The sequence below is a fragment of the Cucumis melo genome, chromosome 2, assembly GCF_025177605.1.
Source record: "Cucumis melo cultivar AY chromosome 2, USDA_Cmelo_AY_1.0, whole genome shotgun sequence".
Classification (NCBI taxonomy): Eukaryota; Viridiplantae; Streptophyta; class Magnoliopsida; order Cucurbitales; family Cucurbitaceae; genus Cucumis; species Cucumis melo.
Window position 1 is genome coordinate 16,462,312 of NC_066858.1, and position 18,326 is coordinate 16,480,637.

General features: G+C 33.1%; 1 protein-coding gene across 1 annotated transcript; it reads right to left on the reverse strand.

The window, feature by feature from the left end:
* Positions 1-14,552: 14,552 nt before the first annotated feature.
* Positions 14,553-18,326, reverse strand: LOC103502719 (uncharacterized). Its single transcript, XM_008466757.3, has 7 exons — positions 17,931-18,326; positions 16,668-16,805; positions 16,496-16,564; positions 16,336-16,407; positions 15,694-15,770; positions 14,945-15,170; positions 14,553-14,806 (listed from the first exon to the last, which is right to left on the reverse strand). Exons 1-7 carry the CDS (start codon positions 18,324-18,326, stop codon positions 14,765-14,767), a joined length of 1,020 nt encoding a protein of 339 aa, XP_008464979.2. The 3' UTR covers positions 14,553-14,764.

Genomic DNA, 18,326 nt, shown 5'->3' on the forward strand with positions numbered 1-18,326 from the left:
TTTTCGTTGGAAGAAATAGAAGGACTTTTGGATGTGAAATGGTTTAGTGCTTCCTAAAGGGTTTGTTTAGGGTGTTGATTTGAGTTATGAAATTGGGAAGTTAATTGGATTTGAGTTTTTATGTTGGAGTTATAGAAGTCTATGTTTATGGTGCATAAGTGTTTTGTTTGGCATTGGGAAAGATATACAAATATGATGATTATTCATGGAGGAAATATGGCCAAAAGCCAATGAAGGGTTCTCCACACCCAAGGTATACAAATATGATTGCTTTACTTTTCAACTTATTGTGTTGATGTTGTTTATTTTTTTATAGATTGATATTGGTTTTCATAATGTTATGCAAAAAATGTTAATTATTCATTTGGCTGGCAATATTGAATTGAAAACTAAGCGAGTGTGCAGATGGCAAGGCGACCGTTGAAAATTGAAGATTGAGAAGGCGTTTAGGATTTCTAATTATTTAATTCTTGTATTAGGATCTTTTTTCATGTACTTTTGTAGAATGTATATATAAACACAATATTAAGATTTTATTTTGTGTATTCAAATGTAAAAGACAAATATTATAGTTTCTAAAATAATATGAATTTCATTAATTTGTTGGCGTGAAAAAAATATTTATCTACATGGACCCAATGTCGATCTATAAAAAATGGACAATAATGCAATAATTAAATAAAAATAAATTTGTAAAAATGAACCCAAAACCTACGCTTTAATATCGGTTTTATAAACCGACATCAGAGTTCAACCGACATTAAAGGGCTTCAATAACACTATCAAAGATGTCGATTGAAAACTGACATTAAAGAGGCCTTTAATGTCCTTTTTAAACTTACATTCAAGAGGCCTTTAATGTCGTTTTTAAACCGACATTAAAGCCCAACCAACATTAAAGGCCTTTAATAACTCTCGCAAAGATGTCGGTTGCCAAGTGACATTAAAGCCCTTTAATGTCGGTTTAAACCGACATTAAAGGTCAGATTTCTTCTAGTGTTTTTATGTTCTTGTATTGGTACTGCATATAAAATAAAGAAGATACAAAATTTAGAACGCCATAGAGAAAATTTAAGGTGGTAGTTCCAAACTTCAAAAACAATGAAACTTCGATGCAAAACATTGTGTAACCAAATTTGGGGAGCCAAAACAGACCTTTTTTGGGAAGAAGGGTTGGACAAGCTGCCTTGCCTAGGGTGTAGATCTCGAAATGTTAGAAGGAATGAAAAAAATCGTGCAATTCGGACAACTATGCTCAAAATAATGGTCTTACAAAGTTTTAACATAATTTTATGTAATTTTGAAAGAAATTGAATGTCAAGATACGATAATAAAATTGTCTATTTATGACAATAGATGTAAAGATCGTGAAAAATGCATCAAATCAAGTGGTCATATGCGTAAAATGAGTTTGTATTGATGGAGATATGAAGTTCAAAAGATAGATGATATGTTGAAATCGATGAAATATAGATGATAGCTTTTAAAATAGCTTGAAAGATAGATTACCTAGTAGAACACTTTCACACCCTTTACATCATACCAAACTTGGATTTGAGAGCAAACAAAGTAAGATATAAATTTTCTTGTAAGTTGTATAAAGAGAAATGAGCTTTCGTTAAGAAGAAAGGATATTAATTACACAAAAAAGATAGGCCAACAAAAGAAATCACCCGAGGAAACAACTAAAAAAAACTTGGAAACAAACATGAGCAGTAAAAATAGTATAAGACAATTTTAATATGGTTTTAACAACACTAAAGGCAACAAAGAACTCACCCACATTCACCGTGGCAAAGAGCACGATAATACTTTGCAAATCTTTCACATTTACCAGACTCCTCATTCTTGGATGTTAAAATTAAAAATTAAAAAAGAAAACTTCTTAGATGAAAATTAAAAAGGAAATAGCTATTAAAGCCATCACAACCCTACTTCACAGAGGACCAAACTTCTTAGATGAAAACTACCTATGCAAAAATGTTTTACATGCTAAAAAAAAATCATAACATAAAATATATTACTTTAAAGGAAATCTATTTATCCATATGGCTTCCCAACATGCTAAAAAAATGCTTGACATGCTCAGCAGCATCAAGAACAGTAATTTGAACTCAAGAAACGCAAAGAAAGAATGCAACTGATAAACACAAAGAAACTCCAATAATTCATTATCAAATTTCTCCATCTCACGCACTTACCGAATTCCTATCCAAATCAAAAGAAAACTCACGAAATCGAAAAATATAATACCTAATAATGCAAAAACTCGCAAAAAAAAAAAAAATCTCACAAAATGGATTTTAGGGCAAATTTTAAATTAGTTTAAATAAATTATTCATCGAAAGAGATAGGGGCGGCGGTGGTGCCAAAGGACAAGAGTAGCATTTTAGGGTTTTCTGTCATTGAGGGCTCTTCAGACTTCCTTCTTCCCAGATCTGTGGAACACATATTGTGGAGGGAATTTAAAGAAGAACTCCTAACGCTGCTTGATATGCATTGGTAGTTCTCAGGCGTCGGGAGTTTGCCTCTATCTCCTAACGCCTACACAACATGGTGTTGGGAGATGCAACTAATTGCCAACATATTTTTTATGCGTCGAAGATATGGTATCTCCTGTCGCTCAATTTGTTGTGTCGAAAGTTCTGGAATTTCTTGTAGTGTTTATTTTGAGTGATTTTTTTTCACTATATCAAGGTATGAGTTAATGATTAGTACTTTAAGTGGATGATATCCTTCTCATTGGAAATGGTTATAGTATACCTAACTGACATTAAACTTGACTAGTAGCTCAATTCCAAATGAAAGGTTTGGGAGAGACACGATATGTTCTTGAGATTTAAATCATAAGGGACTGTAATAATAAAACGCTAACATTGTCTCAAGCAATCTATAAAAATAAAATGTTGGCTCGATATTCAATGCATAACTCTGAGAAGGATTTATTACCTTTCAGGTACGAGGTTCACTTGTCTAAGGAACAGTGTCTTAAGACACCTCAAGAAGTTGAGGATATGAGATGTATTCCTATGCCTCAGCAGTAGGTAGCTTAATGTATACAATTCTCTACGCTAGGTCAAACATTTATTATGCAATAGGAATAGTTAGTAGGTATCAGTCCAATCCAGGGTTAGACTATTGGATGATGGTTAAAGTTATTTTCAAGTATTTTAGGAGAACGAGAGACTGAATGCTTTTGTATGGAGCTAAGGATTTGATACTGACTTTAATTTTTAAACTGATAAGAATTCTAGGAATTTCATGTCGGGGTTAGTGTTCACTATGGAGGCTGAGTACATCACTTGCGATGTAGCACAAAAAGAAGTTTGACTGAAGAAGTTCTTGCATGATTTGGAAGTTGTTCCAAACATGAACTTGCCCATCACTCTATATTGTGACAACAGTGGGGCAGTAGCAAACTGTAAAGAACCTCGCAGCCATAAACGAAGTAAAAACATAGAGATGAAGTATCATTTGATACGTAAGATTGTGCAATAAGGGAATATGATCGTAACCAAGATCGCCTTGGAGCACAACATTGTTGTTCTCTTTACGAAGAGTCTCACGGTTAAAATGTTCGAGGGTCATCTAAAATGTCTGAGATTGCGAGATATGTACATTAGGTAATCTAGGCCAAGCGATGTAATAGGTGTGATGATGCTCTAGTTTATTGTACTTATATATATACGTTTTACGTAATATACTTTTACATTTTACCATTTTCAATGTATATATACAAATTAGTTTATTATGTACATCTCATAGACTACCACTTAATGGAAAACAGTAAACATGCACAGTGGAATTACTAACCAATTTTACCCTAATTACATCTAAACCATTTAGAGATTAACATGGTACAAAAACCCTAAATAAATGAAATTAGGGTTAAAGGAAAACATACCTTTGTTGCTTTTGAATTTCTCATTATCTCCTCAAGAACACAAACTCGGACCACCATCAGAGTTTACCCGCTATTCTCCAGACTTAGAATCGAGTTATGGGACCCGATAAGTGAAGGAATTAAGTAAGAGAGATAGAACTTGGAGGTAGAATTTAAGGTTGAGACTTGAGAGAGAAATATGAATTTGGTATAAGTTTTGTTAATATTTGAAAAGAAATATAAATTACCAAATTTTCAAAAGTCTTCCAATATTTGAAAAGAAGTCTTTAAATAACCTAATTACAAGCAAAATTGACTGTAGAGTTTATCAAACTTCAACATCTAATTATATTCCAATAACCATTAGTGGAACTTAGTTAGTTAGGTGTTTATATCTCATGTAGTCACTTATTCTACATCTCATCTCATGTAATGGGCAATTTGGTCATTTAACAATTCAAGTCAAAGTCAAACTTTTCCCTTTTCAAGTCAAACTCAACATTTTGAATTTTCACCATTTTGTCTGTCTTGACTAATTCCGACCTTCCGAGTGAATCCACATTTATTTTTCCAAAATTTAAATCACATTTGAATATAAAGCCGGTCAAAGTTTGACTTTTCAGAGTTAAGGTCAACATTTTTATTTTTTTCAACTTTGACCATTTCCATCAATTTCGTGCTTTCTAATATGAATCTTTATTCATATTTTTAATATTTAAATCACATTAAACATAAATCTCTATCTGATAACCAACCGCAATATCACATATATTTTTCAGTTTCCAACATATTATTCTAAGTTAATTCCATATGAGCTAGCAGAAGAACCTAATGGACCTATAGATCATGGACTCCAACGTTCTGAGATTAACTAGCTAAATCCTTTTAGATCGAGCTAATCAACATCCGTTAACTAATGGGTCATTCCGTTAAAGTCTCCTAGTTGCACTCCCCTCATTATATATATATATATATATATATATATATATATATATATATATATATATATATATATATATATATATTTGTGCCCATCCGATATATCCATGATCAGTAAGTCAAAATATCATTTTACTCCCGATATTACATCTCGCTCCTTAAGTCCCATTGACCACTATTGAACAATTGGTTTTAAGTCAAACCTATAAACCAAATCCCTCTCAAACAAATGAGAGAGTAGGACCCCTTATTCAAGACTTGGATTCAGTCCTTAAGGGAACAACCTATCTACTAACCTTATAGAGGGTAGGAGTGAATTACATCTTACACCCTATATCCCTAGCTATCCACTTGATCTTACCCCTAAAATGGGGGGCTTATTGGGCCAACGCTATTGAGCTACCCTCACCTGAACAGAAGTTCATAGCTAGCTCAGGATTAAGATTAAGTTACCTAAGTCATCAATAATCAAAATAGTTAGTTTTATACAGTTAACGGTGTTTTAAGATAAAAAGTTACTATTTCATGGTTTCAGTCTCATGTAAATTCTTTATATAGGATGCCTTCACTTTCATGTCTCCACATGAAGGATTCATGATCACATCGTTTGTACTAACTACAAAGCGGGCCACATTCATAGTGCCCCCATAATAAAACGCCCAACCTTATTCATACTTTATAGATCGTTTGGGTTATATACTCGAACTTGATACATGTTAAAGTTTAAGTCTACATTAGATAGCTTCGAAAACTTAGTTTATTGGATTCGAGATTTATGGCATAAATTTCAACATCACTAGATTAGAGTTTTAGTCGAAGTGGGAGTTTGTTGGGTTTTACGTCTTAAAACTCGTAGATAGTAATTTTAATAAAGTGTTATTGTTTTTGTAATTTCAATAAAATGTTATTCATTATTTGTTTTGTCTTAACAACCTAAATCCAAAAAAACTAACATCCTAAGTTGTTTGATGAGTCTTAAATTGTAGACAGTGACATATAGTGACTAATGTTTAAGATACAACTTAAAGGGTTTATGGTATACGGATAAGGTTGGGTATCTTATTCTGATAACACTATGGATACACAACTCACTTTGTATTTGATACAAATGCAATGATCAAACACATTTGTATAGGTGACATGCGAGTGAGAGTATCATATGCAATGAGTTTGCATAAGGCCGGATAATGAAATAGTAACCACTAGATCTAACTCTGTTAACTAGTTAGGTTTTTATCTCACTAGGATGACCTAGGTAACTTAGTCTTAATCTTGAATGTATTATGAACCTTTGTTCGTGAAAAATTATCCTCTAATTTGTATGGGTAAGACTGACTAGATTGCCAACTTAATAGGCTTATCATTTTGGGAACAAGATCAAGTGAATAGTTGGGAACATAATCACACAAGATAGAATTCACTCTTTTCCAACTTAGGATAAGTAGATGTATGTTCCCTTAAATGGTGTCTCCAAAACTTGAACAAAGGGCCATACCCTCTCTATGACACGAGAGAGATTTTTGTTTATTGGTTGGACCATAAATAGGTTGTTCATTAGAGGAGCACTGATATTTAAGGACTAAAAGTAACTCATGGATAAAACAATAATTTGATCTAACTGGCGTTATAGACACTTGTGAAGGACTAACTTACTATTACTGGTCTATGTCCGTGGACACAAAAATATATATATTATGAGAAGAGTTCAGTTGCGAGTCTTTAGTTAAGTGTAACACAATTAACGATAGGTTCATTAGAACTCCTTCTTAACTCGTAAAGGGTAATGAGGTCAATATATATTGATACTAATTTGAAATGTTCAAATTTACTTTGGGAATTAATATAATGTATGGTAATACATTATAGTATAAAGTTTATATATTAATATTAACCTTTATAATATAAATTTAGTTTTTGAATATGATTCAAAATTAGTTTGTGAGAGAATAAAATATTTAAATGAGTTCAAATATTAATTTAAGGTGAATTAGATTCATATTAAAACTATAGGTTAAAATTTAATGTGTATATGATATACATTAAAACTAGGGGTCTTTTTAAAAATATAGCAAACCGATAAAATATGTTGGAATTTATGCCCTTAAACTCTTAGTTTGTAGTTTAAAACTACATTTTATTCGATAAAGTGGTTATTAAGGACTTATTCGTGAAAATAGAATACTATAATCTTAAATCTAATAAACTAAGGCCCCAAGGCTATCTAGTATATACTTGAATTAACTTTATGTAAAAACATAAACGCAGATCAAGTTCGAGTATATAGCTCAAACGGTCTATAGTGTATGAATAAGGTTTAGAGCCTTATTCTGGGAACACTATTGATGCAGTCTGCTTTGTAGTTACTACAAATGATGTGATCCTGAATCGTTCATGTGAAGACATGGAAGTGGGGGCATCCTATGTAAAGAGTTTACATAGGACCGAATCGAGTCTTAATGAAGCTTTGGAAGGGATTGAAGTGCAAGATAGAAATCACGCAACGTTAACTTCACAAGTGGAACGAATGCAAAAGTTGATAGAAGACTTGACTCAGGCACAACAAGGACCACCTCATGATTCCTAGCTTTGTGGTACGTATATATATCTTCATTATTCTTAAGTTTTTGAAATGATAGTATACAGTGAACATATGGATATATGTACTAAACTTACTTACTTTTCTATCATATTGTAGGACCCAAGGTCTAGAATGGCGCGTACGAGCCTCGTTAGGAGATTTACAACTTTGTTTGCAGTTTTTTGTATTATGAGAACTACATTTTTTGTATTATGAACGTTATTAATTATGTTTTTTTTAACTTATTCGTATTATGAATATTAAATCTTTTTTTAATTTGTCTTTGTATTTCTTAATTTCTTAATTTATATTGAATTTGTTTTAATTTAATCCAAAACGTCGGAAAAAATATTTGAGCAATCCGAATGTCGTAATTTCACAAAAATAAAGAACTTGTTTGAGCAAAATATTTAAGGAGAAAAAAATTAGAAATTACATATTTTTTTAAAAAATACATATAAAAAGGAATTCCCGATGCAACGAAATGTCGGGAATAGGATGCACAAAAACGTCGGAAGAAATCATTCCCGACGCTACGACATGAGTCGACAAAAACAACGTCGGTAGAGGACTTCCCGACGCCTGTCATTTTGTCACCAAAAACGATGTTGAGAGAGGTATTCCCAACGTCGCCGTGGTCGTTGGGAAATACGATGTCGGGAGAGGCATTTTCGACGTCGTGTTGCTCACGCATCGAAAATGCCTCTTCCGACTCACTTTTCCCGACGTACGACCCAACGCCGCGAAAAACGTCAGCATATCCTTTCCCGACGTTCTTTTCACTTCCCCTGACGTTTTTGTGCATCGGGAGTACCCTCGTCTTTTGTAGTATTGACTATATAAAACTGACTATTTTGATTATTGATAACTTAGGTAACTTAATCCTAAGCTAACTATGAACTTTTGTTCAAACACAGAATTATCTTTAGATCTACATAGGTGAGAGCAGCTCAATGGCACTAATCTAATAAGCCTCTTATTTTTGGATAAGACCGGTGGATGACTAGTGACATAGTGTAAGAAGGAATTCGCTTATACTCGCTTTAAGGTTAGTAAATAGATTGTTCCCTTAAAGATTGAATCCAAGTCTTGAACAAGGGGTTCCACCCTCTCATTGGCTCGAGAGGGATTCAATTTGTTTATAAGTTAGACCTTAAACCAATTGTTTAATAGTGGATCAGTGAGACTTAAGGAGCAAGGTGTAGTCTCGAGGGTAAAATGGTATTTTGACCCAGCCGAGGTACAATGAATCTGTAAAAGATTAATTTATTGATCATGGTTATATCAGATGAACACAAATATATCTATAGTGAGGGGAGTGCAACTACGGGCCTTTAGTGGAATGACCCGTTGGTTAACGAATGTTCATTAACTCGGTTTAAAAAGGTTTAGTCAGTTAATGTCGATCGTTGGAGCCCATGATATATAGGTCCATTAGGTTCTCCTGCTAGCTCATATGGAATTAAGTTAGAAAAATATGTTTGAATAATTTGAATTGTTCGAATTAGGTAAAGAGAGAGAAACCGACAAATATATTTGATATAGTCATTGATTATGAGTTTGAGATAGAGCTTTATGTTTAAATGTAATTTTAATATTAAAAATATGAATGTAATTTTAATACTAAATGTAATTTTAATATTAAAAATATGAATATAGATTCATATTTGAAAGCTCAGAATTGATGAAAATGGTCAAAGATATGAAAAGTCAAAATGTTGACTTTTGATTTTGAAACTGGCTTTATATTCAAATGTGATTTGAATTTTAGAAAAATAAATGTGAATTCATGCTCAAGAGGTTGGAATTAGTTATGATGGACAAAATGGTAAAAATTCAAACTGTTAACTTTTGACTTTGACTTAAATGGTCAAATGACCATATTGTCCTTAGACTAAAGTGAGTGGGAAAATCCAACATTTTGTTGGATAATCCCACTAATATTTAGTGAGATAATTGGCTATATAAGATGTGGACACCTAACATACTAAATTTCACTAATGGTTAATGGAATGTTAAGTGTTGAGATTTGGTGTATTAATTACATGCATTTTTGCATGTAATTAGGTTATTTAAAGGTCATTTTTCAAATAAGAAAAGATTTTTGCAAATTTATATGATTTTAACTTACAAAATTATTCAAATATTTTCTCTATTCCAAAATTTGAACCCTAAGTCCTGTTGGATTTTTTGTCCTAAAACTCGTAGATAGTAAATATAATCCATTGCCCATTATTAATAAACTGTTTTATTATTATAATTTCAATAAGTGTTATTGATCATATGTAAAGCCCCAAAAATTTGGGATGATTTAGTTTTAATTATCTTAAGTGTAATTATTGAAATTTGGGTGTTTTGAATTAATTGATTTATGAAGATTTGATTTTTATTAGATATTAAGAAAATATATAGTGGTGGTAGTGTTTGGGAGTTGTGTTTTAATTGGATGTAATTGAGGAAACTTGATTAATGATATTTTTTGGTTGTGTAATTAATTAAGTTTGAGGATAATATAATTATTTTATTTGAATAATAAAATTGGTAGAGATATTTGTTTAAAGATAAAGATGGATTGGTTGGTTGAGGAGAGAGATTATGTGATTTATTTGGGAAAAGATAAAAAGAAGATAAAAGGGAGATTTGGTGAAATTTAAATGAGGAGAGAGAAGATTTGTTTGTTTTGAAATAAAATAAGGAAAAGGAAAGAGAAACAATATTTGTTTATTAATTGTGTTTAAATAGGCATTGGGACCTGTGCACAAAGGAAACCCTAATTTTTTTTAGAGAAACTCTAAACGTCGCCGCCACTCCATCACCGTCGTTGGCAGCCGCATCCTTCCTCGCATAGTCCTCCGTTCGTAGCTCGGAGCCGAAGCAACGCTGTCCGAGTCGGTTTCGTCATCGTCTGTGCCATTCCGTCGCTTGCCGTCGCAAGGCAAGCTGACAGTCGTTGTGTTCAGCCGTGCCGATTCACCATCCGCTGCCCCCTTTTTGCCGTCCGTCTCCGTCTCGTCTCTGCCAGCATCTCTGTCGCTAAGCCGTCAATCGTCGGTAGCCGCCATCAGTCGCCGTTCATCTGCCGCGACTTACCCACGAAAAAACCTAGAAACCCGAGCCACGCCCGCCTCCAGCCATTCCGTGCCTCTAGCCGTCTGCGCGCCTCCATAGCCGCGTGGAGTCAAGTCGCCAGTTGTCGCCGCATGCGCATACTTACAAGCTGTACACGAGGAAGCCGAGTCGTCCCCCCAGCCGAGCACACACACGAGCCGTGTGCGTCTGCCCGAGCCGAGATCTCTTCTCCCAACCGAGCCGCCAACCATTTTGAGCCGCCAAGCCTATTTTTGGTTCTTTTCCCACCTATTTTTGGTAAGTTGATTGGGTTTTTTGACATACCCAACAAAGATTTAATTTTTGGACCTAAATAATTTAATTTGGATTAAATTAATTATTTCTCTTAAAGAACAGTTTGGACAAAGTGATTTTGGAGCGTGGGATTTCTCCAGTTAAGGGCTTATTCGTTGCAACCTCGACCTTAGGTATGTTATTTCGACTAAATTCTTGGGTCCTTGGTCGTTTGATGGTTAGGTCATTCAAATTTGTTGTTTTTCTAATTCTTAGGAATTCGCTGCTTGGAAAGCGTGATTTTACTGTTAGAATTTGATTGAGCAAATCTCCAGGTAAGAGATTCTACTACTAGAACTACGAGTGGAATTAAGAGATAGCATATATTTTATTTATGCATATTGATGACTAGATTGCATAACGACATGGCAATTTATAATGATATGATATGACTTTATGACGTGACGATAATATGTTACGTGCATGCTATGGTTAGGGTATATGCTAGCTTATCCTATTAGAGTTGTACCTACATGGATATCCTTCGGGATCACCACCTTTTTAGGACTGTGTAGTCCGACGGGACCGGCAGTCTTGCATTAACATAAACATGATTCGAGTGATTCGACGGGATCGCTCGTAGTCCGATTGTCTTAGTGTTTCCTCTAGGTACACTACAGACCAGTTTGTCATAGGTGTTCCTTTGGGATCACCGAAGACCAGTTATGTTCCTCCGGGATCACATGTTGCACGTGTTTGGGAACGTGCCAGTTCTTGGGTACCACTTTTCAGGACTCTAATAGGAAGTTAACAAGCACCTAGCGGGACTAGTAGTGGGTCCCTTATTGAGTATTTTATACTTAGTCTTTCCATTTTTATTTTTCAGGTAGAGGCAAAGGTAAGAAGAAAGGCAAGCTGGCGAATGACCAGAAGTGACCGTAGCGAGCCATAGGGATACGTTGCTTCCGCTTAATGTCATAGTTCAGATTTTAATGTTTGCATTTTATTTTATTCTTTATTTTTTATTTTATTTCTTCAAAATTAGATAGGGCCCGAGTTAGGATTTTATTTTTATACTTATCCCTAATCACATTTGTTTATGCTTTTAAATGAAAATTTTGAGGTTTTGTATTATTTTATCTTAATTTTACAAATTTTATTTATCTTTTAAATTAGTAATGGCTTCGACTTAGTATAAGGAGTTGGGTCATTACATCATATTATTAGTTTTGTCTTAATAACCTAAATCCTATAAACTAACATCCTAAGCTATTTGATGAGTCTCGAACAGTATGTAGAGACATACGGGGATCAATGTTCAAGATCAGCTTAAAGGGTCTATAGTATAGGGTTAAGGCTGGGTACCTTATCCTTGTAATATTATGGATACGACTTACTTTGCATTTCTTTTCATTTAATACAAACACACTGATCCAATGTGTTCACTTATGCGACATGCGAGTGAGGGTATTCTATGCAATGAGTTTGCATAAGACCAAACCACGAAATAGTAATCATTAGATGTAACTCCTTTAACTAGTTGGGTTTCTATTTCAATAGGATGATCTAAGTAACTTACTTTTAATCTTGAGTGTATTATGAACTCCTGTTTCGAGAGATTGTGCTTTCATATTTACGAGTGAGAGCGACCAAATTGTTGACTCAATATACTTATCATTTTGGGAACAAGAACGAGTAGGGAGCTGGAAACAGAATCACACAAGATGGAATTCACCCTTTCCCGCCTTTAGGCTAAGTAGATAAGTGTTTCCTTAAATAGTGTCTTCGGGACTTGAACAAAGGGTCCTATTCTCTCTATGGCACGAGAGGGGTTTCTGTTTAGTGGTTGGACCATAAACAAGTTGTTCATTAGAGGAGCACTGGTATTTAAGGACTAGAAGTAACTTAGGGGTAAAACGGTATTTTGACCCAGCTGGTGTTACAAACATTTGTGAAGGATTAACTTACTGGTATTGGTCTATATCCGTGGACACATAAATATATCTACAGTGAGAAGAGTTCAGTTGTGAGTCTTTAGTGGAGTGTACACACAGTTAACGAATATTGATTAATGTGGTTAAAGAGTTATTGGTACAATACATATAAGCGAGTTCTGTGAATTTTTACGTACGTTGCATTCTCTCCAAAAAGATTGTTTTCTCTCTGAAACTTTTTTTTCTCTCCAATAATTCTCTCTTCCAATTTGGTTCCCATAAACCATCTCAATCCAGAGAATAGGAAGGTTTCCAAGTGGTGGTGCCCAAATTGACGTTTGGTTGATTCAGAGTCGTCAATGTGCGTAAGTTCTCATTCTATATATTTTTTTCTTGAAAGCATGCTTAGCCATAGAAATTGGTTTTGTAATTTCTTTTGGCAATGTATTGGTATATTTAGGTTCCCAATTAAATTGAGTTAAGGTTTCTGTAATTCTTCCACTGTGCAAAGGATTTTCATCCCTTCAAGTCCCACCTTTCAACTTCCATCTTACTTTCCCAATTTCCTTCACTTAACAGGTCTCATAACCTGGTTTTAAGTCCAGAGAATAACGAGTAAACTTTAGTGGTGGTTTTCGATTCGAGTTCATGAGAAAATTACGAGGATCAGAAAGATTCAAAGGTGTGTTGTTATGAGGCATGATTAATAGCATTTAAAATATATTTCCTTCACATAAGTAGGATGATTTTATATGTTGATGTTGGGAATTGAATATTAATATTTAAAAAAGTTTATTATAGATAAAATATGTGAAAATGCATACTTTTTATAGTTTTAGTGAAACGCTATTAAAAATCCAGACTTTTAATAGAGTAGGCTATCATGACTTTTTTATTAAACGTTATAAAATGTCTACGATAGCATTTTTAGTGAGCTATTGTAAATTTTTTTTTTCCTATAGTGAATGGGGGATTCATTTCACTTCCACAGTCTTTCATTGAAGTATCAACAACACAAAGGACAAGTAATTAGTTTAGTTTTTCCACATCACAAAGCATATTAAGTTTACACTAAAAACTAATAAGCTCATTATTCATATCAATCTTTATATTACATAACAAAATTCTTCATTTTGTAAGTGCAACACTAAAAACTTGAGCTCGCCAAAATTGATTCATAAGTTAGCTCTTCTTCAACACATTAAAACTTGATTTATAAGAGTATAAACTCAGAGCCACTTTTTCTGTCCTATTTTGTGGTTACTTTTTCCATATTTTGAGCTTCTTTAACAATTTAAATTTTGAGTTTCCAAATCAAGTTAACAATTCCCAAAGTTCCCATCCTCAATGACATTTTTTCAACACTAATCATAAAAACTTATTATAACCTCAACTCCCATTAAATCATCATGAGTAAAATAAATTAGGGAAATATCCTATCTTAACCTATTCGTCTGATAAATTATTGATTCTAGAAGTATTTATTTCAACTCGCCTTTTAGTGCGTCGGGAGATACCCTGTTTTCTGATAGGTTAAAGCCGCGTTGGGATATACAGAATTTCTCGTAGTGAATCTCCTTTGCTTCGATCGGTCTTGCTTTCTCTCATGTTGATTTATGTTTTTTTTTTTTTTAACAAGTCAAGTCCACAAAAGACCCACAAACACAACAAAACCTTACAAGATTTGAGTGCCAACAAAATATAAATAATTAAAATATACGGTAGAAGAACAAAATTGAATTTTGTTGGATATTTTCAAGAGAGAACTTTCAAGCTCCTGTCATTTAGGTCGTCCATTTCACGATTTGAATCGAGGATAAATTTAAGAAGTAATATAACATTATAAATTTAAGAAGTAATATAACATTAAGACGTCTTAACCAATCCACATCTCAAATTAGAAATTTTGAAAGTCATAATTGTACGGCCGACCTACAAAGTGAGACAAATAATAGTTCATAATCGACACACCAAATAAGGCAACAAACACATTGACTTTCGAATATTTAATTACACATCAAATAACTTGCATAAAACAATTGGGGTTGTCCAAAAGCCGTGTTTGGACTTGCATAGTTGCATGTTGTACTAAATTGAGAAATCTTGAAGCCATATTAGCACCTCATTTCTCTGTGAATCAAACAAACAAGCAAAAACTTAAAAAAAAAAAGAAAAAAAGAAAAAAAAAAAGAAGAAGAAAGAAAGAAAGAAAGAAAGAAAAAAAGAAAAGGATTGCGAAGAAAAAAGATACACAAAATAAATAAATACCATTGCAAAACTCCATGTTTGGTTGGAATTGTTGTAACGTACAAGTAAACAGCTATTATTATTAACGCTTCTGAGGCCATCTTTTTTGAGATAATGCCTTAATTCTTTGGCTTTGTTTTTCACCATTTCTTCTGTAGCTTTTCCACTGAAATTCAACACTGCAGCAATTCCTCCTTCCTTATTTCTCAACTTCATGATTCTGTCGTCCTCTTTACAATCACCCCAACTGAATAAACAAAAAGTTCGTAAAATATATACGGTAATTTAGAAAATGTTAACCATAACGTATGTAGTTTGTTTTCTACCTTTTCTTTTCAAATGTTTTATATTTTAGAGTCAAATTCTTATTACAAAACGGAATAAGAGTTTTCAAAAACTTTCTGTTCTTTAGTTTTTCAAATCTTCAAAGAATTCAAATACATACAAAACATGAAAAAGAATTTTCTTTTTTCTTTCCAGTTAACAAACCGTAAAGATCGAGAATAATCAAACCTCCAGACCTCTAGAAAGGAAAACCATATCAATTAAAGTTGAGCTAATAAAAAATAATATAAAAACAAGGATAGGTGCTAACAAAACAAAAGAAGAAATAGTTATATCAATCCAGCCTAAATAATTATAATGGAAAGATCGAATTGTTTGTCAAAGGAGAAGTGGGAGTAGATTCCAAACTTTTAGTGGGGAGTAGGGTTCTGTTTGAATCAAAGAGGAATCATTTTGGAAGGATGTGGGTCCGGTGGGGAACTCACCCGCCGACGCTATTGACACACCCAAACAAGTTCTCTCCACTTCTTTCTGCCACAGCAAATGGTCCATATTTTCTCACCTGAATCAATCATTTCATCCAACAGACAAAAAATATTTTTACATTATTGAAAATGTCCCAAACAATAATGATTCCGAGTTGTGCAAATTCTTAATTACTTTCATATTTTATATTTGATAGACTCTTAACCTATCCAACATTTTTTAAAATGCAAAATCTATTGCAGTTCATATATATATATATATAAACAAAACCTTATATCCAAGTGTTAGACATAAAGTGTAATGTTTTAAACAACAAACTACTTTTTTTTTTATATATATATGTCAAATATGTTATTATTAGAAACAAAATTGAAATTTAATTTAATAACTTCGATAGCTTGTTAGACATTTTTAAAGCCCAAACACCAAACACGCTTATTATTTGGTATGTTAGTTACTTAATTTCACTTCTAATCCCAAACACCTTCTTATTGTTTTGTTAGTTACTTGTTAGAAACAAAATCAAGAGTAGTTTGCGAAGTAAACTTGCAATTTAACTACCGTTTCATTTTTATCCTGACATTGCGTACTGCTCGATGTGCTAAACTAATCAAGAACAGATGCAGCAAAAACAAACAAACCTCATAATTTGCAGTCCTTATCAATGTCTGATATTTGGGCAATTCCAATTCTGAAGCTTCATAAAATCGAAACTGAAAATAATAAAAAAATATATATTAAAGTTAAATCTTATCTTGCCAATAAATTTCACCGACTATATAGTATATATAAAAAAGTAACCTGTTTAAATACATCCCAAAGGCCTTCTATAGAAAAGTAATCATTATTTTGTACTGAATCCCAAAGATCCTAAAGGAAAGAAAAAGATTAGGATGAGATGATCAATTAGTAATAATAAAGATTAAGAAAATAATAAAAGAACTAAGGAGGATTTTGTTAATTAATTAATTACCACATGTCTACAGAACTTGCCAGTGTTTGGATTAACAGTCATGATTGAAGTTCCTGTCAAAACACATTCTGGTTTCCATGGTAGAAGAACAAACTTCATTACTGCAGTCCATCTTGTTGTTATCTCATATGGTCCTGTCTACAAAATATCATGCTGTGGATGAGATAATTCGACTTATCAATCATAAAAAATAATTTAACACGTGTGAGATTTTTCTAGCTTGTCAATAAATAGACTTGGATAGGGCAAACTTTTGGGTTCTTTTTACTATGTGATTGGAGTGAGATACAAAAGGATAAGTACATTAAACACTTCGTTTCCTCTTTAAATAAAGTTTTATAACAATTTTGAAACTCTTATTTAATATATAGATATGCCAAGATGATAGGTGCCTTCAAAATACACCAAAAGTACTGATCCTTTTTAAAATATAACATGTTAGTAACGTTTCTTAAACTTTTTCTTTAAAATGTTTACATATAATCTAAACTACGCTTATTGTATATTTAACCAAAATAGCTCATAATTCGTTGTACATATTTTTTCTCATCTATGCTACTTTGTTCAATCATAATTTAATGGTATAAAATCTTCTTACCTCTTTTTTTAAATATTTTAATTTTTTAATACTTACTTCAAATATTTCTCTATTCTTTTTCTTTATGTATAATTAGAGTGAAATACACGAAAGCGCATGAGCAATGCATGCACATTTTAAAATGAGTTACATATGTTTATGTATCATAATTCAATCACACAACTAAATATATATATATAATGTACAAAAAATGAATGTGGCAAGGTTTCACCAAATTAAGTATTGCTCAACTTTTCCAACATCTCCGTCTTCCTTCCTCTAAATTGCTCTTCATTTTCTTCTCTCCTCTCACATGTTTTGCGACACCGAATCCAACCCGTTGCCCAGGAACACGATTACTGCAAATCGTGCGACATTTTTCCCAACGCACCCGACAAATACACATGGTAGAGGGAGAGAAAAAGAGGGAAGACAAGAGAATAAGAAGAGGAAAAGAGTTTTGGTGATAGAGGTACCAGAAAAAATCTGGTGTGGATGGGGTTTATTCAAATTGAAATCTTGTTGTAACATACAAAATTGAGACAAATAATGGATATAGTAATAACTAGAGATGTAATAGAGAATTAATGAAGCATATAATAATAATAATAATAATAATAATAATAATAATAATAATAATAATAATAATAATAATAATAATAATAAAAAGAGAAATGGGACGGAACCTTTTTAACCCAATGCAAGATGATCTGAGGGCTAAAGAATTGTCGCAAGAGAGCAATATTTAACAAATATCCTCTAATGTCATCATGTTTTGTAATTGGATCTCGAAATTCTATTTCTTCATCGTAAGCCGTCGGATCAATTCCTTGTTCATCGAACACGTGGTGGAGATCATCGTATAAGAATTTCACCAATCGGTCAACGTCCACCCTCGATTTCGTCGGCCTTTTATATTGATGATCCGCTGCTGCTAGTTTCGATCCAACAACCCAATTTTGGTTGTGATTGTGAGGTTCCTGAGTCTTGGCGGCGGCTATGGTTTTGGTTCGTCCGTCGGATTTTCTTGGCCGGAAACCGATGCTAACGGTTGGTAGCGATAGAACGTGGGCAGGAGCCAT